This window comes from Notechis scutatus, chromosome 6 (assembly GCF_049901735.1).
Source record: "Notechis scutatus isolate UNSWTSFEM ecotype Mainland chromosome 6, rNotScu1.2, whole genome shotgun sequence".
Taxonomy (NCBI): domain Eukaryota; kingdom Metazoa; phylum Chordata; class Lepidosauria; order Squamata; family Elapidae; genus Notechis; species Notechis scutatus.
Window position 1 is genome coordinate 28883366 of NC_142014.1, and position 26072 is coordinate 28909437.

At 37.5% G+C, this 26072-nt stretch overlaps 1 protein-coding gene across 2 annotated transcripts; it reads right to left on the reverse strand.

Moving 5' to 3' along the window:
* Positions 1-951: 951 nt before the first annotated feature.
* Positions 952-26058, reverse strand: REDIC1 (regulator of DNA class I crossover intermediates 1). 2 transcript variants are annotated; one of them, XM_087967816.1, is made up of 13 exons: positions 26000-26058; positions 25239-25669; positions 15590-15629; positions 14721-14856; positions 14064-14196; positions 12038-12104; positions 11493-11623; positions 10028-10524; positions 8767-8830; positions 7165-7225; positions 4856-4913; positions 3664-3743; positions 952-2804 (listed from the first exon to the last, which is right to left on the reverse strand). In XM_087967816.1, the coding sequence occupies exons 3-13, from the start codon at positions 15617-15619 to the stop codon at positions 2316-2318; spliced, it is 1746 nt and encodes a 581-aa protein (XP_087823942.1). In that variant the 5' UTR covers positions 15620-15629; positions 25239-25669; positions 26000-26058; the 3' UTR covers positions 952-2315. The 2 variants fall into 2 exon arrangements, with proteins under 2 accessions (XP_087823942.1, XP_087823943.1); XM_087967817.1 differs by lacking the exon at positions 26000-26058 and adding an exon at positions 25766-25857.
* Between the last annotated feature and the right edge of the window lie 14 nt (positions 26059-26072).

A 26072-nucleotide genomic window follows, 5' to 3' on the forward strand; every position in this document is an offset into this window, starting at 1 on the left:
GTGCTTAATTATGGTCTCAGGAAACCTTGGTCAGAACAGAAGTGAGTCTGGCTTGTTAGAAGACTGCAAAATGTGATCACATGACCCTGGGACGCTGCCAGTTTCATAAATCCATGCCAATGGCCAAGTGGCTGCATTTTGATCACGTGATCTTGTGGGGTGTGTGTGTTGCAACAGTTGCAAGTGTGAAAAATGGTCTTAGTTCACTTTCTTCCGGTGCCATTGTAACTTTGGTCACTAAATGAAAACTTGTAAGTTGGGAACTACCTGTAAATACATATTGCTTCTTTCCCATTCCCTTCACTAGCCATCCATCCCTCATCCTCTTTCTCTGAGTTTTCAGAAAAACAGTTTTTGGTTATTCCTTCCAAATTCTGCATCTGCCAAGAAGCTAAGACCTGTGAATTCCATAAGTAAGAATTACAACAGGTTGGTTTTCTGCTTGAGAAACTCCTAAAAAGAGCCACAGTTCAGCCAAGAATATACTCTGGGTGTGGATTGAATGCTTCGTTCAGCAGACCAGCACACTTAACATTTCCAATAAGAAACAATTACAAGTGTTCCTCAACTTATGACCACAATTGAGGCCATCCTTTATGCTGCTAAGTGAGACATCTATTAAATGAGCTTTGCCCCCATTTTATGACCTTTCATGCCACCGTTGTTAAGTGAATCACTGCAGTTGTTAAGTTAGCAACTTGTTAAGTGAATCTGACTTAAACTGGTTGACTTTGCTTGTGAGAAGGTCACAAAAGAGGATCACATTTATGACACTGCGACTGTCATAAATGTGAACCAGTTGCTGAGCCTCTGAATTTTGACCAGGTGACCATGTGGGAGGCTGCAACTGTCGTATGTGTGAAAAGCGGTCATTAGTCACTTTTTTCTGTGCTGCTGTAACTTTGAGCAGTCACCAAATGAACTAAGTCGAGGACTTTTCTTTAAAATTGATGTTTATTTGAGTGAGATGCTGGTACTTTAGGACACAATTTGAAAAACACAATTCTTTTAAGTCATAAGGTCTTCCAGATCGAAACCAGCCATCGAGTCTGCTACATTTTCCAATAACATGCTTCAAAGAGGACAAAGATAATACATAGCAATCTGCTCAGCCATTTTTTTCCTTTAATAAGATTTAGTATCTCTCCCTTTGCTTATCCGGTGGAGTGATATCGACAACACTAAATCTCTTCCTTAAAATCAGATAGGAAGCTCCTTTTCAACTATGGCTAGTCCAGGCTGACCCACAAGGAATATGGCACACCAAAGGCAGGAATGGTTTAGGAAGTGCCTACCTTGGCACAGAGGTTGTTCAAACAGTAAAAAAATAAAGCAGGCTGCCATTCCTGAGTTTACAGGCAACATGCTGTAACTCCAAAGAAAACGATAACAAATGTCAAAATCTCTTAAACCAGAAGATGTTCAGTATAAAAGCAAGAACTGGTGAATCCAATCCCTATCTAAAAGGAGATCTGAAATAGAACTATTCATGAGCATTCTTAAGACTCCAAATTTATCTTCTTCATTTCTAATATAGCATCTGATAGTCTAGGGGTTTATGATAAAATGGAAATCTATGGATCCAATCCCTCAATCTTTGATCCAATCCATTTACAATGGGAAACCTGCTTCTTGACCTATGAATAAAGAACAGGATGAGGCATGCCTCCTTCTCTTCCTTCTTGCATGCTTAATCATAGATTAACCAGGAAACTGGTTTAAAGATGGTTTAAAAACAAAATATCAAATGGACTCTGGGTGGGGCTCTTCAGTCATAATTTTCTGGTGCAGACATCGTTTAAAAACGAGGATTCCTTTCCTTCTGTTCCAAGCTCAGCTGAAGAGGACAAAATGAGCTTGCCAACTAATTCTGGCCTGCAGGAGCTCATTGTGACAGAACTGGGCCACTGTGTATTGGCTTTAGGAAGGGAAGGACAAAATGCAAACATATTAAGTGTTGTTTTCACAGAGGCATTTACATTAAACTACGTTAACCAAAAAATGAAAGAATTAGGAAGATATATAGTCAAGGCATGGAGAAAACACTTACTGAGAAAATAAAGTTGCTAAACCACCAGAGTGACAATGTTATATATGTTGGTTTTAATCGCTGTTATTATAGCTGCTTAATTTCCTACCGTTATGTGACACATGTATTTAAGTATCCCTCAATCTGTGTAATGAAACACAGCTGGAAAGTATGTATGTCAGATGGAACACATGAATTTAAGCTCTGTTCTTGACTGCACTGACAATAAATATGTACGATCGGGTGCAATTCCCCCCCCCTTTTTTTTTTTATCTGTTAGGCTGAGCTAGGCTGACCTTGCCAATATAAAACCGTCTGTTTTGGGAGACAAATTCTTAGTCGACAAAGAATTGCTATTTGGAGGCTGAAGGACTGCACTATCTGCTGGAATGTTCTGCCCTCCAGTGGCCTCTACCTTGCTAGTCGAAGTCACCATTTCAGCACTGTGGGCAGAAGACAGCTCCTTTTTACAGGGGCAGCTCTGGATGATGTCACACTGCACAGCTGCATTGGATTTTTCTACTGGCTCAGCACACGCATCTGTTTGAGACGAAGCATGGTGCTTCCCCTTATCGTTCATGTCTGACAACGCCAGTCCAGCTCTGTGCAACATATTCTTTCTCGGAGTTATGGCAGGTTGAATATTAGTTTTATTCCAGGGCCTGCCATCGAACTGGCAAACACATTCTGATCCTAAGCAGGGATTGCTGGAAGTCCTTGAAAAAGAGCCTTGAGAATCAGATGATGCTCCTTCATCACACTCCTCTGGTTTAGACTGTTGAAATAAATCGGAGTCAGTGTAATTCTTTGACAGCGGCCGATAAATCACCCTGGTTGTTATGAAACTATGTGGTCGGGCTTAGTTTTTTGGGAGGAAAATAAGGGGGAAAAATTCTGCCTCTTCCTACCAGCATCTATCAGTATCCATCTGGCTAGCGTCCTGTCAGTGTGTGAAAGAGTTGAGGGCTGTTTGGAAACTGAAACAGTATTTGCTGTTGAACAAGAGACAGCAAGGAGCCTGGGCGTGGCTTAGCTCAACTGTTCTGTACTAAAGCTGCTTGGTACTGTGAAACTAAAATTGAAACTGAAACTCCTCTCCTCTGCTTGTGTTTTGCATTTGGAAGAGGTTTCTTTTCAGGTGAGAGGGGGAGTAGAACTCCTTAGCATCAGAGCGTGTTAATAATAACAATATATGAAATATTAATGCTCTGATGGTCATTTCAAAAAATCCTTTCTTAGTGAGACCCTAGAAGCCAAGAGGAACATAGGGCCAAATTTCAAAGGCTTTACGGTTCTGGAAATTTTGTGATGATGCGTGAGGGGTATTTCGCTTTTATGTATATAGATAAATAAAAGATAATATAATAGAAGAGAACTGCCTGATGGAAAAGGAACGATAATATAATGGAAGAGAACTGATTCCAGCTTCAAAGCCCTGTCAATAGTTTGTGTTTTCCATTAACCCATTAAGTTAGCTAGAAGTAATTGTCGATGATGCTATTAGCTATTCCACTTTCATATGAATTATAGAGAGGGCTTCTATGCATTAAAATAATTTGCAGGAGGATTCAAAATCTGCAGTGTGCAAGTATTTGAACAACGGACTTGTGTAACTTCAAGGAAACTGTCCTTACCTCGTCAGAGGAAGAACTGGTATGTCTATCTGCTTGCTCTGAATAGGTGGGTGACTGGCTGCTTAACTGGGAATCATCACCTGAAAAACAACAACAAAATTGTTTAGTTTGTTTTGAGAAACTCTTAAACAGTAACACAGGTAGTCCTTGACTTAGAACCACAACTGAGTCTAAAACGTCCATAGCTAAGCAAGGCAGTTGTGTCATTCCCCATTTTGTGACCTTTTTACCACTGCGGTTAAGAAATCACTACAGTTGTTAAGTGAATCATGGAGTCATTGAGTGAATCAGGCTTCCTCCATTGACTTTGCTTGTCAGAAGCTCCCTAGGAAGGTTGCAAAGGATAATCCCAGACGGAATGGGCCAACTTGCTGCGGCCAACTCTCCAGAGCCAACTCTCCATAGCCAACTCCCTGCAGGATAGCTTGCCATGGCCAAGTGACTGCGGAACAATTTAACAATCCTGTCTTTAATTATTTAAAATAAATAAATACAATTATTTTAATTTTGGCCATTCACATTTCATTCTGTCCCTCCTTTTGCATCCTTTAATGATTCTATTCCACCATTTCTTTAATATTAAGGAAAAACTTGTCCTGTGGTGAGTTGGCTGTGGCGAACTGACCATGGCGAATTGTCATAAATCCATTCCAGGATCACAGGATGCTGCAACCATTGTACATATATGGTTATACACCATATATGTACAATGGTTGCAGCATCCTGTGATCCTGGAATGGGTTTATGACAATTATAAACCCATTATACAAGCACCCAAAGTCTGATCACGTGACCATGGGGATGCTGCAACAGTCATTAAGTGTGAGAACTGGTAATAAGTTGCCCTTTTTTCAGATACAGATACATATACAGATACAGATAATCAGAGTTGGAAGGGACCTTGTAGGTCATCTAGTCCAACCCCCCGCCCAAGCGGGAGACCCTACACCATTTCTGACAAATGGCAGTCCAATCTCTTCTTGAAAATCTCAACTGATGGCGCTCCCACAACTTCCGAGGGCAAGCTGTTTAATTGGTTGATTTTCAGTGATGCTGTAACTCTGAATGGTTATTAAATGAATGGATGTGACTTGAAGACTACAGAAGGTCTCTTTCTTTCTTCATTATTAAATATTAAATATGAAACCATTTAAACAAGATAGCAGTTAATGAATTTCAAGTTACAACTAACCGTTTTGCCTGCTTTGCTTCCAATGCTGGTCAAAGTCACTGTAAACTTCCTTATCCAGCTTTAAAAAAATTAAAAAGGACATTAGTATCATTTATTTTTAACAAAGCTACTTTTATTTAGCTTTTCTTTCAGGTCTTGGCATCATGATATAACCGATTTGCTGAAAAATGTTCTGTTGTTTACACCGTAAGACAGAAATAATTCTTTTATTTCTAATAATAATTACATGAAGGAAAGAATGCTCTGTTTCTCGGTGAATTAGTTTAACTACAGGTAGTCCTCGACTTACGACCACAATTCAGTCCGAAATTTCTGTTGCTAAGCGAGACAGTTATGAAGTGATTTTTGCACCATTTTACCACCTTTCTTGCCACAGTTGTTAAGTGAATCTCTGCAGTTGTTAAGTTAGGAACCCCGTTGTTAAGTGAATCTGGCTTCCCCATTGACTTTGCTTGTTAGAAGGTCACAAGAGGGGATTCACATGACCCCTGGGACTCTGCGACCGTTATAAATATGAATCAGTTGCCAAGCGGCTGAATTTTGATCACATGATCATGAGGATGCTACAACGGTTGTAAGTGTGAAAAATGGTCCTGAGTCACTTTTTTTCAGTGACATAACTTGGAACGGTCACTAAACAAATGTTTGTAAGTTAGCACTATCTGTACGCCCATTGCAAGAATAGATTTTTCTGATGTCTTCATTAATGTAATTACACAACCATTCCATTACGAGAACCCAATCCTACTTGGTTTAGGATTAAAATCTTATGAAGAAAACCCTCCCTTACTGGCACCTCTTACAATACTAGACAACACAGTATCAACAGTAGAGGCCTTCAAATTTCTAGGTTCTATCGTATCTCAAGACCTAAAATGGACACCTAACATCAAAAACATAATCAAAAAAGCACAGCAAAGAATAACTGTCTGGTTTGGTTCTGCAACCCAACAGGACAGACATAGACTCCAGAGAGTAATTAGGACTTCAGAAAAAAAACAATTACTACCAACCTGCCTTCAATCAAGGACTTGCATACTGCACAAGTCAAAAAGAGGGCTGTAAAAATATCTACAGACCCCTCACATCCCGAACATAAACTGTTTCAACTCCTTCCCTCAAAATGACACTATGCACTGCACACCAGAACAACTAGACACAAGGACAATTTCCCCCCGAACGCCATCACTCTGCTAAACAAATAATTCCCCCAACATTGTCCAACTGTTTACAAAGTCTGCACTACTATTACTATTAATGTTCTCATCACTCCTTATCACCCATCCCCTCCCACTTGTGGCTGTATGACTGTAACTTTGTCGCTTGTATTCTTACGATCTATATTGACTGTTTTCCTATGATTTGTTTGCCTATTTGTATCCTATGACTATTATTAAGTGTTGAACCTGATGATTCTTGACTCTTGACGAATGTATCTTTTCTTTTATGTACACTGAGAGCTTTTGCACCATGACAAATTCCTTGTGTGTCCAAATCACACTTGGCCAATAAAGAATTCTATTCTATTCTATTCTAAAATGGGTGCCCCATCTGGTTAGAAAGAAAAAACAGCAAATGTGTCTTTTATGCTTAGTTTACAAATGATCTTTTAGCCTGCAAAGGGCAGATTGTTTGGCGTCTGCTGTGTAGCTGCTGACTGCTCATATGTTTGCACGCAAATCAGCTCCAGAGGTTATTTGTTTTATATAACTCAGCCTTGTTCCAGTGGCAAGCTAACAAAATGTAAAACGAAATCAGAATGTAAAAGAGGTATTGAAAGAGTACAGATAAGAGCAACGAAGACAATAAGGGTTTCTTTTACAATTTTCTTGTAAATAGGAATAATTATTTTAGAAATAATTACAAGCAGCAGGGAAAATCGCTTCTCATCCAAAGAAGCTTCTTCAGCTCTGGACTGGATGGAAGGGTTTATATTCCTTGCAGACAGCTGGTGATTTGCATCCTTTTAGAGAGTTGTTGAGGCCACTTGGAGGTTTTATCTGTGTCCTCAGGGTCACTGAGGAGTGCAAATAGGTGTGGTCTGAGAACATAGACAAATCTCCAAGTAGCCTCAACAATTATCTTAAAGGATGCAAATGACCAGCTGTCTGCAAGGAATATCAATCTTTCCATCCCCCACCATCCAGTCAGAGCTGTAGAAGCTTATTGGATGAGAAGTGAAATGTCTTCAAAAGAAAAACCAGAAAGTCCAGTTGCCTCTTGATAAAGAAGTTTTGGGACACAACTATGACCTGGATGACTGAGAATCTCCATAGACATTTCTCTGAAGAACTTGTATCAAATTTTACCGTTTCATGCTCGAATATCTTCAAATAATCCATATCGGAATCTGAATGGCCTTTCTTCTTGCTGGAATATAAGCCAGATTTATTACGCTAGTTAAAATGATCAACGTTAGTGTACAGTATAGTTTAGGAAATGTAAGTAAATGTGGTAAGGATAATTCAATCATTGTTCTTAGCAAGCATTCATTAGGTATCTGACATCTTTTAGGACTAGGAAAATCTAATGATAGGAACCTATTCTAATATGTTCGAAGAATACAGCAGCCATGCCCAACCCCTGGGCCACGAACCGAACTGCAGGTGAGCAAGTGAAGCTTCATCTGCATATCTGTGGGATCTATGTTGTGCGTTAAACCATCCCTCCCCACCGCCAGTCCATGGAAAAGCTGTCTTCAATGAAAACCTGGTGCCAAAAAGTTTGGGGACTGCCACTTTACAGTGTAAAATATAGCACAAAAACATAACAGTAAAGCTGAGATAAATGCTTAGGCCCTGATCTAATACACAACAACGTATTTGCTTGCAGTAGCCAAATCTATTTTCATTTCTTATATTTAAAGCATTGCTATTTTCATCCTGGATGAAAATGTTGTTGTAGCAGAAGACCCAGTGTTGTCCTTAATACAACATACTAATGGATATCATTCAGGTCCCCTAACTTTTTTGTGGTTCAGGGCACATTATCCAGGCCAATTGCACAACGACTGCAAAGTTGCCTTAGAAAACTAAATCAGCACTGAAGAACAATTTTCTTGCATAACAGGTGCCGGTAATTGCTATCATAGATACGTCTCTCCTCAGCTTCTTTCTTTCTTTCTTTCTTTCTTTCTTTCTTTCTTTCTTTCTTTCTTTCTTTCTTTCTTTCTTTCTTTCTTTCTTTCTTCCTTCCTTCCTTCCTTCCTTCCTTCCTTCCTTCCTCTCTTCCTCTCTCTCTCTCTCTCTCTCCTCTCCTTCCTTTCCTTTCTTCTTTATTTCTTTGTATCCTACTTTTATGATTTTTACAAATAATTCAAAGCAGCAAACAGATCTTCTTCCACCGCTTAGTTTCCCCACAACAACAATCCTGTGAAGTGTTTTGGGCTGAGAGACAGTGACTGGCCCAAAGTCACTTAGTTGGCTTTTGTGTCTAAGGCAGAACTAGAACTCACTGTCTCCTGGTGATTGGCCCAAAGTCACCCAGCCGGCTTTCCTGCCTAAGGCAGGACTAGAACTCAGAATCTCCCCATCATTAGGCCAGTACATTAACCACTAAACTGGATCTCTTTATAATAAGCAAGTTGATAAATGTTCATCATAGAACTCTTGCTGATTGCTTTGACTGTAACTAATCAAAGCTAGTCACAGCCAATGAAAATAAAGACGAAGCTGTAATCGTTCAGCCTTACTTTGAAGTTTACCCTCAGCTGGGAAAAAAGGAACAATATTTTTAGAAGACAGAAATTCTGTGCATGTGGGCATAATAGAGCTGCTTTCCTGTAATCGGTGTTTGATCATGCTTCCCTCTTATCCATCTTATAAAAGTACTTTCTCATGAACTATGTGAAAAATCCTCATTCTGTAATACCATTCTTTATGTGAATGAAACACTTAAAAAAAAAACCTTACCTTTTCTTTAAGTAACTATTTATAGGTTTTGGTGCCTTAGTATATTTCTTTTGGTTTTTAAAACCTGCAAAACAAAACAAAGCAAAAATCTTAAAAATAAGTTTACATGATAACATTAAAAAGAAAACACGGTCCATAATTCAGTGGTGTGTTTTTCCTCCTTCAGCAATTTCTCCATTGATTTCATTTACTCATAAGTTTACTACCCCACTGCTAAAATTAAAAGGGAATCTCCCCCAATTTCTACAGAAGCATTTATTTTTTATCATCATTTATAGATTAAATCATAGCCATTTAATTTAACATGGTACTAATTAACCAGTTGGGCCCTCCATATTATAAGGCATGTTTTTAATTCTGCTTTCAAATATGCCTATACGTACACCAATGTTATTGGAGAGCCACCATCCCAGCCAAAGAGGAGGGATCAAAAAGCAGATTAGCATGGACTAATTATGTAAACACAAGAAGGCGAAGTCACCCTTATCTGGTCTCTCTTAGGCAAATCTGCCAGTGTGGGAACATTCCTGTATTATAGGCAGGGAACAATAAAGTGGCTACTTTGAACTCTACATTGATCTGATTATTGGTGCCTGACAGACATAGTCAAAACATTTTAAAAGATAAGGTCCTCCAACCTCACCTGGAGAAGAATGAGAACCAAGACATAAAAGGGATGGTATGGTTTTCTTCTCATTCAGGTTTTGTGGAACAAACAGGCTGATTTTTGGGATACAGAAAGAGATTCGTTTCACTAGGCTGAATCGTCAAGATCCAACCACAACTGCATTCTCTCTTTTCCCTGATTAATCACGGTTGCCATTTACACACTTGGGAAATCATATATACAGTATTGCTCCTATGGCTAGTGGTATTATTTGAATGCAATATATTGCAAATGAGTGCAATGAGGCAACATTTGAAGCCCATTAAATGGCTGGTATGAATGTATATTGTCGGTGGGGTTGGGAGGGTGGGACTTATTGTTTTATTATTTTTTATTATTTTTACTTTTATTTCTTTTATATTGTGCTTTTACGTCCTCGTAAGCTACCTTGAGAGTAGGCGACAATATAACTTTTTCTAAATAAATAAATAAAATACAGCCCAGCAAGACATCCCTGCAGCGTGTAACTCTTTTCCCACCCACATTAAATGCCTGCCTTAATAAAATTTAAAAAAAGAATTAATTAAATGTTAATCAATCCCTTAAGCATAAACCCTCCTCATTACATTTGCTAATTGCATTGTGGATATTTACCTTTATTATCAAAGAACATAGTAAGTTTTTGCTGATCAGAAAACTCTACAGGATTTCTTTTCTGGATACTGCAGTGTTTGAACTGATTCCAGTTTGGATTCTGGTTTATTGCATTTAACCTTTGGCTGTTAAGGGAGCAAATCATCTCTGGAGTAGTGAGAATGCTTGTGAGGTCCCTCTCAGCTGCACAGTGGATAGGAGGTATCATCTGATGCGTTTCTTCACCATCGTACAGGCTGGGTTTACTGAATATTTCATTTGCATCTCCAAAATCTGTGAATAGCTGGTCAATATGGCTTTTGTTAGCAAAAGAACAGTAAGACTGAGAAGAAGGAAACGCCAGAAATTGATTTTCTTCTTCAAACAAACTTGCAATTGGCTGGAAGTTTACATCTTGGTTAGTCTTCATCTGGTCATTTACAGTATGAAACAATGATATTTCTCCATTTGCTTGACTGTTTCCAGAATCCTTATCAGTGGAATAACTGTATCCTGGACTTGGGGGTTAGAAATGGTAAAATGTGAATTGCTGGTATGTTACAGACAGTATCAATGTATAAGGTTTTAAAATTTATTTTTTACTTAATATGAAAGACGGACTTCTTGCTCACATGACATTGTTTTGGGGTTTAGAATATTGCAATAATCTTAATATAGATTTTTATCCTTAAACAAAAACTGGAAATCTGAGTTTCCTATATTTTACTTGAAATATATTGTTCAATAACTGTGATTAACCAGTCGAACCACTGTATGTCACTGTGGCTCCATTAATGTGAGGAAAAGAGGGGTAATAAAAGTCACAGGAAATGAAATCAAAGCACAAAATACCTAATGAAACCTCTTAAGAGTTGGGAAATGTTCTGATTTGGGCCATTGCTCATTTTATACCTAATATTTTAAGCAAATCAAATAGAAGCAGCAATGCTGTATTTAATCATCCATTCATTTATCTGAATGTGTACATTTCAGAAAAAAAGAACTACCATACTCTGTCACATTTGATAATATTCTCTTTAATTTGATATTACTTAGGTAGTGCTCAAATACATTTAGCTTTAGGTACTTAAGCTCATTTGTAAACACGATAGTCCAGCGAAATGAACAAGATAGCTGGAAGATTAGCACAATTCTGATTTCTAAATCAGGCATGGATGCAAGTGTCTGCTTATTTTCAATAAAACAGGTCATTTTGGGAAGACTGAGGAGAACTACAGTGAGATAGATATAAGCTTGAACTGTTTCTTGCTATCTCAAACAATAGCATAAGATTTCAACAATCTAATTTTATATGTATGTGAAATAAAATGAAATAATAATTGATTAACCCCTGCTTTTCATAAGAAATTATAACTTTATTAAAAATTCACATGGAAAAATCAGTGCTACAAAGCAAGGGGTTTTCCCCACAAAAATGACACATTTAAAAATACTGTAACACAATTAATAAATAATCTATTTTTACCTAGTCAGTTGCTGGAAATATAAACCAACTGGTGCTTCTGAATCTGATGTAGATAATTCTTCTGGCCTGTAGGCTGTTGTAGAAAGCCAAAGGTCTTCTTTATTATTTAGTGGCCAAGAAGATCCTAACTCCTGTCAATACATTAGAAAAGACTTCATGACAAATTAGACATTTTCTAAGAAATTTATTCATTTTATAAACTTAACTTCAATGTTAGGAATATGTTTTTCTTTGGAGAAGAACTGGCCAACAAACAGTTTGTTCTTTTACATCATGGAACTGTCTAGTAATATACATTTATTTGTTTTACAATGCCTGTATTTTATTGGGGTCTTTTATTATACTGATGGATTTATATATCATTTTAGTATTGTTTTGGGAAGGGTGATTTAGAGCTATATAATGAAGAAGAGGCTTATGTTAAAAGCCTTCTATTCTACAAGCTGATGTTAGAATTGCTCTAAAATTCATTCCATAAATACAATCCCTTGTGTTACATCTGACACAGAGATACAAGTGATAAATCTTTACTGAAAAGACCTTACTTCAGAATGAACACTGTTTTTTTCATAGAGGTATTTTCTTCTACTATCCAAGATTTCTTCTTGTATCCTATGAAGAAAACAGATTAAAAAGCAAAACAAATCATTGGTGTATTAAAAAAAAACCAACATATGATTTATGCATTTTCAGGTAGAGGAAAATTTGTTTTGAAACAAATTTTAAAAATGTACTTCTGTAGGATAATCTTATTCAGGTCTACCTAGATTTAAGTCCTGTTGTCTCCAGTTTTAAATAAATGTGCATACAATTCTGCTAATAGTTAACAAATCCAATGCACCTTTAGATCTGATATAATAGGAAGAGTCTTGGAGTAACTTCAAGACTAACAACCATGTTGTGGTTCAAAATCCATTTTGTGAGAGGGTTATCTAAATTAACTATTGCATACATTGCCTGAAATATAGAAAGGAAACAGCATTTAATAAGCAGGAAAAAAGTTTTTATCAGTGCAAAAGTGAGCGAATTATCCTTTTATTATATTAGTAGTACAGACTAGGACAGAGTAGTAGTACAGTAGTACAGACTAGTTCTTGACTTACAACCTTTCATTTAGTGATTGTTTGAAATGACATGGAAAAAGTGACTTATGACCATTCCTCATACTTATACTGTTGCAGCATCCTCATGGTCATATGATCAAAATTTGGACACTTGGTGACTGACTCATATTTATGATGGTCATAATGTCCTGGGGTCATATGATCACCTTTTGCTACTTTCTGATAAGCAAAGGCAATAGGGGAAGTGTTTTATGTAGAAATTACATATTATGAGTTATACCTGTGGAAATGAAGAACAGGAGGGAAACCATACTTATCCGATATTTGAACAATGCAATGATTATGGGACAGTTATATAACTATATCTAATAAACATGTACTGTTTTTGTAACTTGTTATGTTCTAAAGTAAATGTCAGGCCTTTGGGTAGAACACGGGCCTGTACTTTTTGGCATAAGGATATGTGTAGGAGATACTAGGTTATCCTGACTCAAAAGGAACTGGTTAATGATCTATTGTATTACAGATGGTCATAACAGGACCATAACAGGAAGAAGAAGCCATGAGAATGAGAGTAGTTTCCAAGGACAAGGAAACAGGTATTACGCTACAATCATATGGGTGTTGCGTAGGGAGATACATAGCTTGGATAGCTTGTGAACCCAGGAAAGGGGCAGAGACTATATTTGAACCTGTATATAAACCCCAGCCCTCCTGGGAACCATGTCTTCTGCCATGAGCAGAATTCCCTTTTGCAAAAGCTTAATAATAAAGCTCTTGTTCACATGTCTCCAAGTTGTTTTTTGATTATTATCACAGGAAGCCAGATTCACTTTGCAACCATGGTACTAATTTAACAAGTACAATGATTCACTTAACAACTGTGGCAAGAAAGGTATGGAGTAAAATGGAGTAAAACTCACTCAACAGCTGTCTCGCTTAGCAATGGAAATTGCTACAGGACTACCTATCGCCTAAATGGGATGGTTGAGTAAGATAATCAGCAAATTATATGCAAGAATTTAGTTAGGAATGTATAGCTATTTTTTATAAGTTTCATAAAGAGAAATGAGGTTGAAAGTTCTGAGCTAGCAAGTTTTCATTTAACAACTTGATGCCCTGTAATCTACATTCTCATGAGCTTAGGAACATGGAAATGTTTGGAGATCTTAAACTATGTATACACTTATACTTATTATCTTGTAAACAATTGGCAAATCAAATAAATAAATAAATAAATAAATAAATAAATAGTACAATATGTACTTATGGATATCAACTGCCCTAAAGATTTCATTACCTTTCATCACATTTTTATATATTCACATCAATTTTAATGTAAGGCAATGCCTGCAAAAAGGAAATGATAACAGAAATCTTAATACTTTTAAGCATATGATTGGAAAATAGTCAGCGATGACATCTAAAAAAATTGCACCTGAAAATGTAGCATAGGAAAGAAATAAACGCATTTCACTAAAATGTAAAAAGTTGATATTTTATGTACCTGTGCTGGATGTCATCAAGGGACAACTTAGTTGGTTTCCATTCTGGTGACTTGGGAAACTCTACATTTTGTTTTCTCAAAGGAATTTGAGTTTCTCTGTTAATATCTACATGAATTGGCTTGCGAATATTCTCTGTAATTAAAATGAAGATTAGCAGAATTACAGTGATATACTGTATGTATATATGTATATGTATGTATATATATATATATATATATGATCGGTGTATGTATCGTTGGCCCGGTAGATTGGAACAACGATGAAGACAGAACTGAAGATGATGAATGAGACACACACAACACGAATAACAAGATCGATCAATCTATCTATCTATCTATCTATCTATCTATCTATCTATCTATCTATCTATACAACACACACACACACACACACACACACAGCAAGATGTTTTGTTCAGCATATTATCAGAACTGAATCCAAACTATTATACAGTTTTAATTCTCTCTAGCAATTCTATGAGTTACAGTTTTTTGTGAGAATTTCCACTTCCAATTACACTAGTTAAGTTGTAGTTTGGAGGAAAAATGCAATTTAAATTTGATGAAATGAATACTATAGTTACAGGGCATCTAGGACTTGGCAATGTGTCTTGTTTTTTGAAAGCTAAGCTGCATTAAATGCATTCTTAAACTTACCAGCATTTTCTTTCTTTGTAGAGATCTGATTAACAACGTAGAGATTGAGAAGGTCCAAACTGACAGCTGAGCTTTTTAAAGAGGATACTCCCAGTAGCTTCATCTTTGACTTAAGTTTTTCCTTTTCAAAAAAATCCTATTGCATTGAGAAGAGGCAGCAGTTATCATACAATTGTTCATATAGGACATTTTGCGTACCTATATTTTAACCAAGTTTGTTTTCTCTGTATATTAACAAAGTGTCTGTCTGTCTGTCTGTCTGTCTGTCTGTCTGTCTATCTATCTATCTATCTATCTATCTATCTATCTAATCTATCTGCATGGCAGGGGAAGGATACTGTAAAATCTCCATTCCTCCAGGGGAAGGTTACTGCAAAATCCCCCTTCCCTTCCCTTCCCTTCCCTCCCCACCCACTAACCTGCTTTCCAGCTCCATTCTCCTCTGCAGGGCAACAAAAGAAAACCCAGCCGATCATCTGGGATTCAGAAGGCAGACAATAGACAGGGTTGGGGCCAGTCAGAGGTGGTATTTGCCGGTTCTCCAAACTATTCAAAATTTCCACTATTGGTTCTCCAGAACTGGTCAGAACCTGCTGAATGCCACCTCTGGATGGATCCAAAATCACTCAGGATCTTACAGTGGATTATTGAGTCTGCCCAAATCTAGCTAAAAATCTGCATACCAGTGATTGTGAACAATGAATGCTTTTAAAATAGCATTCAATATATCTGAAAACAGCTACCATATAACTCCACTGTTATATATTAGGCAAACTTACACATTCTAGTTATAAAAACTATTATGATGATAAAAATGACGGTGATGAAGATTTCTGGATACCTTGAGTATATTTTGAGAGCTTACTTACCTTCTGTTTTCTTTTCTCTTTGGTAAGCATGATTCTTCGACTAGAAGTTGGAAGAGAGAAAAGAATAAGCTTTTTTAGAACAGTTTATAAAATTAATGAATGTACAGTATAATATTGACGCCACATTTATTCAGCCACTAAATCAGAAGGGATTATTGATTAAATTTCTTGCCGAATTAATTCAAAATTATGAAGACTTAAAATTAGTGGGGTGAAAGGGAAGATTCCAAAGAAGTGAGAATATTTGAATAATGATGTTAAACATTTTTGGACCTGTTCTATTTATTGCATCATTTTTTTCAGGTCTTCCCTTCCTTTATTGCTGTTACTGTTATTATTAGATTTTTGTCCCACCTTTCTCTCTCTTTCTTCCTCATCTTTATACTCAAGGGATCAAATATATTCTCAAATTAAATTCTCCTGCCTCCCATTTTCCGCAGAACAACAACCTTGAAAGGTGGGTTATGCTGACAAAGAGACTGGCTCAAAGTCACTCAGCCACAGACGTGGTACTCAGCCAGTTCTGACCAGTTCTAGCGGGAATTTTTAGTAGTTCAAAGAACTGGCAAATCCCACCTCTGACTGGTCCTGCCCCCATCTATTCTCTGCCTCCCGAGTCCCAGCTGATTGGCTGGGTCTTCTTTTATTGCCCTGCAGAGAAGAATGGAGCTGGAAAGCAGGTTAGTGGGGTGGGGAGGAAATGGGATTTTGCAGTAACCTTCCCCCAGGAGTGGGGAGGGAATGGAGATTTTATAGTATCCTTCCCCTGCCATGCCCACCAAGCCACGCCCACCAAGCCCACAGAACTGGTAGTAAAAAATTTTGAATCCCACCACTGCTCAGCCAACTTTCACAGCCTACCTGTTAATTACCAAATTGCCTTCTATTATTATCATTACCATTTTTCATCACATGTAATCCCTTATGATAAATTTATGTCAACTATTAGCACAATCAATATTGCATATTATCAGCATATATTATTGCAATCATCGTCACGTGTTAATTCACTATTAAATCCTGCATAGCGTTATCATAATTCATTATTCTATATCCCTATTTATGATGATTGGTTGGCCTGCACAGCATAATAAATATTGCACCTTATCTATGTTATAGTAATCATTTGCTATTAATATATCCATGACATCATCAGAATTCATTATGATTTATTTATTTGATTTATATATCGTCCATCTCAAGAATAACTCCAGGTGGTTTACAATTCAAAAAATATATAATGCAATTAAAATAATGAAAACATTTTAAAAACAATAAAAAAACTAAATATAAATATGACATGAAAACATTTATCTGAAATAAATAGGCATTTGTATCCCGATTTATGGTTATTGACTGGCATGATTACCATAATGCGGTAAATTCTGCATATTATCATATTAATTAAATCATCATTTGTCATTAATGTACACATAATTCATTATGATGTATTTATTTAGTTAATTATTCAATGTATACAGCCACCCATCTCAATCAATGACTCTGGATGGCTTGCAATTAAAAAAAAACATACTACAATGAAAAAATAAATAAAAATAAAAAACTAAATAAAAATTGTTTTATCCAAAATAAATAGGCAAATGTGTCCCTATTTATGGATACTGACTACCATGATTAGCATCCCAGAGCTTATTATCATCATATATTTTTATAAATACATAAATTTTAAATATCTGAGGTAAGGTTTCCACTAGTATTTTTGAGGAAAGGTAATATTAAAAAAAGAAGAAGGAAGAACTACTCAAAACATGGCTGTATCATCTCTAGCATTATAGTTTTCTGTTTTTAATTTCCTCATGATACTGAGAGATGCTCGGTTGTTTTTGGACAATTAACATTTTACAAAAATGTTGATTCTTTGGGATTTAGGACAGAGAAGAATATCCCCATAAAATAGACCATAATGGAGGCCACGAGGTGTTAATCTGACTTCAAAATGAAGAAATCTGATGCCTTCTTCCCTCATGCCAATATTTTAAAATATTTCTGGAATAGAAATAGAATAGAATAGAATAAAATAAAATAAAATAGAATCAGAAGAGGAAGAAAGGCATATTGGATTCATTCACGGCCTTAGATTGTTTGTGTCATCAATAAAGGCTGGATACAAATTAAATTAAAATAAAAAATAAAATGTAAAATAACCCAGCCTGGAAGTAGAGTGTCAACCTTAAAGCAGACAATATGTCCCCTCACAACAAAAGGGGGAACAGTTGTGTCATTGTGAGGCCTTTTTGGCGTTACTCACCGGGACCCCCCAACCCAGTTCATTTTTCCTTCGTCCTGCCAACGCCACCACTGACAGGAAGGCCACCCAGACGCCACGCCCCCCCGCCTGAAAAGGAGGAAAAAAGAGGAAAAAGAAAAAGAGGAAAAGGAAAAAGAGGCAGCCCTTGAGGAGAAATGTCGGCCCCCACAAGGGGTGACCACAAGAATGGCTGAGGGGAAGACTCTCCCAGGTGGGTTAGCTTCTTTCTGAACCCGGGGCCTCAGTGGGCACCTCGGGAATGAAAAATTATTAAAATAAAATAAAACAGAGGCAATGAAATAAGGAGCAAGATGGGTGGTGGGAAGGAAGAGGGGAAATAAAGATTTGGGGAAGGGCTTGCAAAAGCGAGGTGCGTCAGCCAAGTTTTGGCATTTGCAAGCAAAATCCCTCCATGCACATGCATAAAATTGCAAGGGTTGAACTCAAATCCCTGTTAATACCCTTCCCTGCCTTTGGGGTCCTTATGGAGAGGCTGCTGGCCCCCACCCCACCCCAGAGAAAATCCAGGGTCCCTTAAAGCCATCCCCCTTTTAACAGAACTTTAACAGATAATCAGAGTTGGAAGGGACCTTGTAGGTCATCTAGTCCAACCCCCTGCCCAAGCAGGAGACCCTACACCATTTCTGACAGATCCAGTCTCTTCTTGAAAGCCTCCGGTGATGAAACTCCCACAACTTCTGAAGGCACCTTCTGTTCCATTGGTTGATTGTTCTCCCTGTCAGAAAGTTTTCTCCTTATTTCCAGGTTGAATCTCTCCTTATTTATTTATTTATTTATTTATTTGATTTGCCAATTGTTTACAAGATAATAAGTATAAGTGTATACATAGTTGTGAATACATGAAATGGGTACATATAAGAAAGATAAAAGAAGAATAAGAGAAACAATAGGACAGGGACGGTAGGCACGTTGGTGCGCTTTATGCACGCCCCTACAGACCTCTTAGAAAAGGGGTGAGGTCAATAGTAGACAGTCTAAGGTTAAAGTTTTTGGGGTTTGGGGAAGAAACTACAGAGTCGGGTAGAGTATTCCAGACATTGACCACTCGATTGCTGAAGTCGTATTTCCTGCAATCAAGTTTGGTGCGGTTAACTTTGAGTTTGTATCTATTGTGTGCTCTTGTGTTGTTATGGTTGAATCTGAAGTATTCATTGACAGGTAGGACATTGCAATGTATGATTTTATATACCATGCTTAAATCAGACCGAAGACGGCGTAATTCAAGGTTTTCTAGTTCTAGAATTTCAAGTCTGGTGGCATAAGGTATTCTACAACGAGTAGAGGAGTGGAGAACTCTTCTTGTGAAATATTTCTGGACTTTCTCAATTGTGCTAATATCAGATACGTAATGTGGGTTCCAGACTGATGAACTGTATTCGAGTATTGGTCTAGCAAATGTTTTGTATGCTCTGGTTAGTAGTGTGATATTACCAGAGAAAAAGCTATGTAGGATTAGGTTAACAACTCTTAATGCCTTTTTGGCTATGTAGTTGCAGTGGGCTCTAGCACTTAGATCATTAGAGGTGAGTATTCCAAGGTCCTTTACAGAGCTTGGGTCATCAACAAGATCTTGACTATTCAGCTTGTATTTTATTTTCTGATTTTTTTTGCCAATATGTAAGACAGAGCATTTATTTGTTGAGATTTGAAGTTGCCATTTGTTTGACCATTCTGATACATAGTCAAGATCTCTTTGAAGGGTAGCAATATTGTCTGTGGTATTGAACAGCTTTACATCATCAGCGAAAAGAACGCAATTGCTTTTAATATGATCACAGAGGTCGTTTATGTAGAGTATGAAGAGAGTTGGTCCTAGAACACTGCCCTGGGGGACACCACTATTGACAGGTACTGGATTTGATAGGACGCTCCCGATTTTGACCATTTGTTGTCTGTTTGCCAGGAATGCTTCTATCCAGTTATTCAGTTGTCCAGAGATACCATAGGATTTTAGTTCCCATCCATTATTCCTTGTCTGGCCTTCGGGTGCTTTAGAAAAAGCACCCGAAGGCCAGACAATTTTTAATTTAATTTAATTTTAACTTTACATTTTTTAATGTAAAATCTGGGTGGATTCCTCCCCAGGGGCATGGAGATCTCTCTGGGGCTGGCAAGAGGGTGTGATTGATTCATTGGTCAGATTCCCTAAATGCCAATATGGCTGGAGCTAATCTCACCTACAGGGGGAAAATTGTATTTTATTTTATTTAATTTATTTATATTCCGCCTTTTATTATTTTTACAAATAACTCAAGCTGTCAGACATAACACACCTTCTTCCATATATGTTTGTGTATGTGTATGCATATGTATGTATGTTATGTTATTGTATTATTTATTATTATTGTATTATATATTATATTATAATCTTATGCTATTATGCTATTCTATATTGTATTATATTATGCTATATTGTATTATATTGTGCTATATTATGTTATAATATATAATATCTATTATATTATATAATGCTATATTATGCTAAAGTATATTAATTATATTATTTTTTACTATATTATACTATACTGTACTATACTATAGTATTATATTAATTTATATTACATTTATATTTATATTATTATATTTTTATATTTAATATATTTATATTTCTTATTTTATATAATGCTATATAATGCTGTATTATATTATAGTATATTAATTATACTATTTTATACTATACTATACTGTTGTTTTTTGTTATGCTATGTTATGTTATGCTATGCTATACTATATTATACTATACTTACTATACTATAGTATACTATATTATAGTATACTACACTACACTACGCTATATTATAGATGTGGAAGGCTCCTCCTGGAATAGGCCAGGCTGAATGCTGTCTCTCAGGTCAATAGCACTTGCTGGATGTTAATTTCATGCCTCTGGAGTTTTCATATAAAAATTCCCACTTGATTAAGCCAAATGAATGCATGGCAAAAAGTGTACAGGTGGTCCTTGACTTACGGCCATTCATTTAGCGACTTTTCAAAGTTACAACGGTGCTGAAAAAAGTGATGTATGACCAATCCTTGCGTTTACAACCATGGAAGTCAGAGGTGGCCTTCAGCCGGTTCTGACCAGTTCTGGAGAACCGGTAGCGGAAATTTTGAGTACTTTAGAGAACCGGCAAATCCCACCACTGACTGGCCCCGCCAACCCCATCACTTCTCTGCCTCCCATTGAGCCCCAGCTGATTGGCTGGGTCTTCTTTCGTTGCCCTGTACAGGAGAATGGAGCTGGAAAGCAGGTTAGCGGGGTGGGGAGGAAATAGGGATTTTGTAGTATCCTTCCCCTGCCATGCCCACCAAGTCACACCCACAGAACTGATAGCAGAAATTTTTGAATCCCATTACTTGGTGGAAATGTCCCCGGAGTCATGTGATCAGAATTTGGGAACCAGGCACTATTTATGGCGGCTGCAGCGTCCTGAGTCACATGACTGCCACCCTCCCAGGGGGCTTCTGACAAGCAAAGTTAATGGGATCATCAGCTGGATTTACTTAATGACCATGTGACTCACTTAGTGACTGTGGCAAAATTGGGCGGGGTCGCATGATGACTCACAACAACTGCATTGCTTAGTGACAGAGGTCAAAATTAGTGGTGGTAAAGTCAAGAACTCTCTGTAAGTTAGTATGTATATTGCTAAATCTCCCCACTGTCCCTATCTGCACCAGAGCTGTACAAAGGAATGGGTAAGATAGGAATAAAAAGAGAATTGTTTAATTGGATTTTTAAAAATTTATTTATAGTACTTTATAAATGCACTCTCTCCTTTCTTAGCTCCCGTAGTTTGGACCAGCCTGTAAAAAATGAAATACTCTGTTCTTGATGCTCCTGACTCTTCCCAAACCAATTACCCTTACCAGTGTAAGTTTTTCTTTTTTTTTTTCTTTAAATGCTGCTACACCCCACCCCCCAGGGTTTAATTTTTAAATAGGAGGAAGCTAAAGATCACACTTAACTGGCATCAATCCTTTTTTTTTTTCCAATTCCCATTAGTCGTAATTCTATTCCAAATGCAGGAGGCATTATTGATTATTCAATAAAAAAGGAAGGACAACCAAGTATACATGCTTACACGGCTGATTTCATAAACAGATGGAATAAGGAGGGCTTTATCTTTGATAACATTTTAAACAGAAATGCAGATGAAAAGGTAAAAAAATATGAGACAGGATCATACAGTAAATAGGATCGGCATGTATTCATTTATGCACTTATTTTGTAAATGAATATATTGTCCACCCCTAAATGACTTTGCATAGATTAAAAAATAGATAGATAGATAGATAGATAGATAGATAGATAGATAGATAGATAGATAAGAGATGGTAGATAGATAGATGATAGATAGATATAGAGATAGACATAGATAGATAGCTTGCTAGATAGCTAGATGATAGATTCTGATAGCTAATGTTGTGGTTCGCCAGCATCAGGTGCGGACAGCTGAGGTCTCTGACAGCAAGGACTCGGACAAGGGATGGAGTCAGGACTATCAGAGTGTGGGGTGCTGCCTTCAGAGTTTGGGGACTCTATCTATCTATCATCTACAGTATCAATATCTGTCTGTCTGTCTGTCTGTCTGTCTGTCTGTCTGTCTGTCTAAATATCTATCTCTGTCTATCATGTTCAGTGTCTGTCTGTCTATCTATCTATCTATCTATCTATCTATCTATCTATCTATCATCTATCTATCTATCTATCTATCCATCCATCCATCTACCTACCTACCTACCTACCTACATCTATCTATCTATCTATCTATCTATCTATCTATCTATCTATCTATCTATCTATCTATCTATCTATCTATCTATCTATCTATCTATCTATCTATCTATCTATCTATCTATCTATCTATCTAATCTATTATCTACCTACCTACCTACCTACCTACCTCTATCTATCTATCTATCTATCTATCTATCTATCTATCTATCTATCTATCTCTATCTTCTACAGTATCAATATCAATCTCTCTCTATCATCTACAGTATCAATATCAATCAATCTCTCTATCATCTACAGTTTCTTTCTTTCTTTTTTTTCTTTCTCTCTCTCTCTCTCTCTCTCTCTTTCTTTCTTTTCTTTCTTTGTGGCAGAAAATAAAAAAGCATGTTTCTCCTCCCCCAACGCTTCTCTGTTTCTGAGTTCTGAGCAGGATAATCCCTTGTAGCTTCTGAATACAAGGCTCCTAATCCCTGGCCGGAAATAAGCAGCTCAAGGGATCAGAAATCCATTGTATGATCAGGAAGAGGAAACTCTTATTGAAAGCAGAAAGACAGAGAAAGGAGGTTGGGTTGGTAGCAGTGGCAGATTTATCAGCTTTAGAAGTGTCCCAGAATCAGAAGAGTGGGTGATGATGACCCCTCTCTGTCTAATAATATACGTTGTATGATTTTTAGTCTTTCTGTACGTCTGCATTTTTCATTTATTGTATTGTATTTATAAGTCACTGAGCCACCAAGACTCTATTGAGGCAGGTAAAAATCTGATTAGAAATCATTAAAAATAAATCAGCAATGCATGTCGCTAAAAGTTTTTTTTTGTTTTAAATATGGTTTTACATTCTGTAAGCCGCCTCAAGTCGCCATGGGCGAATAGGTGACACTAAATTAAATAAATAAATAAAATAAAATAAAATTAAATTAAATTAAATACACTTGTCCGTTAGATAAACCAGAAGAAAAATATTTTCATTACGAATAATCAGATGAAACAATCTAGAGAGCTAGCTTTTGAGATGTACAGGAAGTCCTCGAGTTAGGATCACAAGGGGCCCCAAAATTTATGTTGCTACGCGAGAACAGTTGTTGAGCGAGTTTCGCCCCTGTTCTACGACCTTTCTTGCAACAGTTGCTAAGTGAATCACTGCTGTTATTAAATTAGCAACACGATTGGCCTATGAATCTGGCTTCCCCGTTGATTTTGCTTGGTCGGAAGGTTGCAAAATCACGTGACCCTGGGACACTGCGACCGTCATAAATATGAGCCAGTTGTCAAGTGTCCAAATTTTGATCACGTGACCACGGGTGTGTGTGTGTGATTCAACAGCCGTTAAGTAAGAAAAACGGTCAAATGGCCACTAAGCAAAAAGTTGAGGGCTTTTTGTGTTTGTGCGTTGTGTTAATCGGTCCTCAAATGATAAATTGACGAAAGGAGACAGGGTTAAGCTTTGACATGGATTCTTACTTAGCTCATTATTTAGCTCACAAAGCACAATAGATGTTTATATGTCTGCATCGTTTGCGAAAGGAAATATACAGATATATATCTTTTTTTTCTGATGATAATTATCACCCTGGGGTATTGTTAACACCTGAGCCTTCAGTGAACTATTTGATGAGAGTCAGAAGTTCCAGGTAGGTAAATGCCACGTTGTATTCATGTCAGAAATAATTGCTTTGTCCCGTTTTGTCCTGAAAAAAATCTTGATTTCCTAATTATTTCTTCCAGTCCCAATTTCTTTGATTGCAGCTGGACCAAAAGCACAGCCAGTCCTCGAGTTACGACAGTTCATTTAGTGACCATTCAAAGTTACAATGTCACTGAAGAAAGTGACTGATTATTATTATTATTTTATTGTGTTAAACATTTTATTAGGCTATAGGATAAGATACAAAATACAAAAGTCAGTAGGAAGGCAGTGGGAGGAAACGGGGGGAAGAGAAGTGAGGAAGGGTTTTTTAAAAAATTATTATTTATTTTTTAAAACTTTTTATTGGGTTATAAGAGAAGATACAAAGGAGTGGTGTGGTGGCCTAGAGGTGGCCCTCTCGCCTCACAATCAGGAGGCTGTGAGTTCGATCCTAGATAGAAGCAGATATTTCTCTCTGTGGGCACAATGAGAATATATCTGCTGAACAAAACTCCGCATTGGCGACAGGAAGGGCATCCGGCCACTAAATGCTCTGCTAGAGCCCAGACTCCACCCCGCAAGGAATTATGGGGTTGTTAAAAGAAGATGATGATGACAAGATACAAAATACAAAAGTAAATAGGAAGACTGAAAAAAAGTGACTGATGACCATTTTTCACACTTACGACCACTGCAGCGTCAAACAACTTCCCATCTTTTACAATGCCTTCTGGACTGACTTGCTGTCTGGAAATATCTGTGCCGTTAATGTGGCCTGGTACTGGGCTAAAGTGATATAAATCTATATTTTATTCAAGCTTTTCCATTTTTAAAATATTAAATTAATAAATAATTTCCCCTTTCCTAGTTCCTGCATTTCAGACATGAGACAAGACAAGGAAAGGCCAATCAGAACAAAGGATTACGGTGAGAAGAAACACAATCAAAAGGAATTTTTGAGGAGTCACCACTAAGATGGCCTTGTACTCACCGCTCAAGTCTTCTTTAACCTTCAGACAGGTGAGCCACCTAAGCCAGCTAAGTACAGGCTATGATTGAAGAGCCACCTGCAGTGGAACACAGAGGCCTTCCCTTGAGGGATCCTTGGTGCTCTCTGAGCTTGGTTGTTCTTTCCCAGACGTTTCATTACCCAACTAGGTAACATCATCAGGGCGTCCTCTGCCAACGTCCTCTGCAGCTGCTGCTGTCATCACAGAGTTACTTTGCAGCCAGGATAGATAGACAGACCAGCACCTGAGTCCAGCTAGGGAGCACAATTAACCAAGGGCTGTCATTCGGTCTTTCTCAACCTTGAAGATGACTGGACTTCAACTCCCAGAATTGTTCATTCAGCATGCTTTTCAGATTGGTGGACTTCAAATCCCAGAATTCCCCAAGTCAGGATGCTTCCAGATGGATGGACTCAACTCCCAGAATCCCACCAGCTAGCATCCTTTAAGATGGGGTGGATTTCAACTCCCAGAATACCCCAGCTGGCATGCTTTAAGAGGGGAGGACTTCAACTCCCAGAATCCCACCAGCTAGCATCCTTTAAGATGGGTGGACTTCAACTCCCAGAATTCCTCAAGTCACGATGCTTCCAGATGGGCGGCCTTGGAGTTGAAGTCCACCCATCTGAAAGCAGGCTGGCTGGACTTCAACTCCCAGAATTCCCTAAGTCAGGATGCTTCCAGATGGGCAGCTTTCAACTCCCATAATTCCTCAAGTCACGATGCTTCCAGATGGGTGGACTTCAACTTCCAGAATTCCACCAGCTAGCATCCTTTAAGATGGGGGTGAATTTCAACTCCAGAATTCCCAGAAT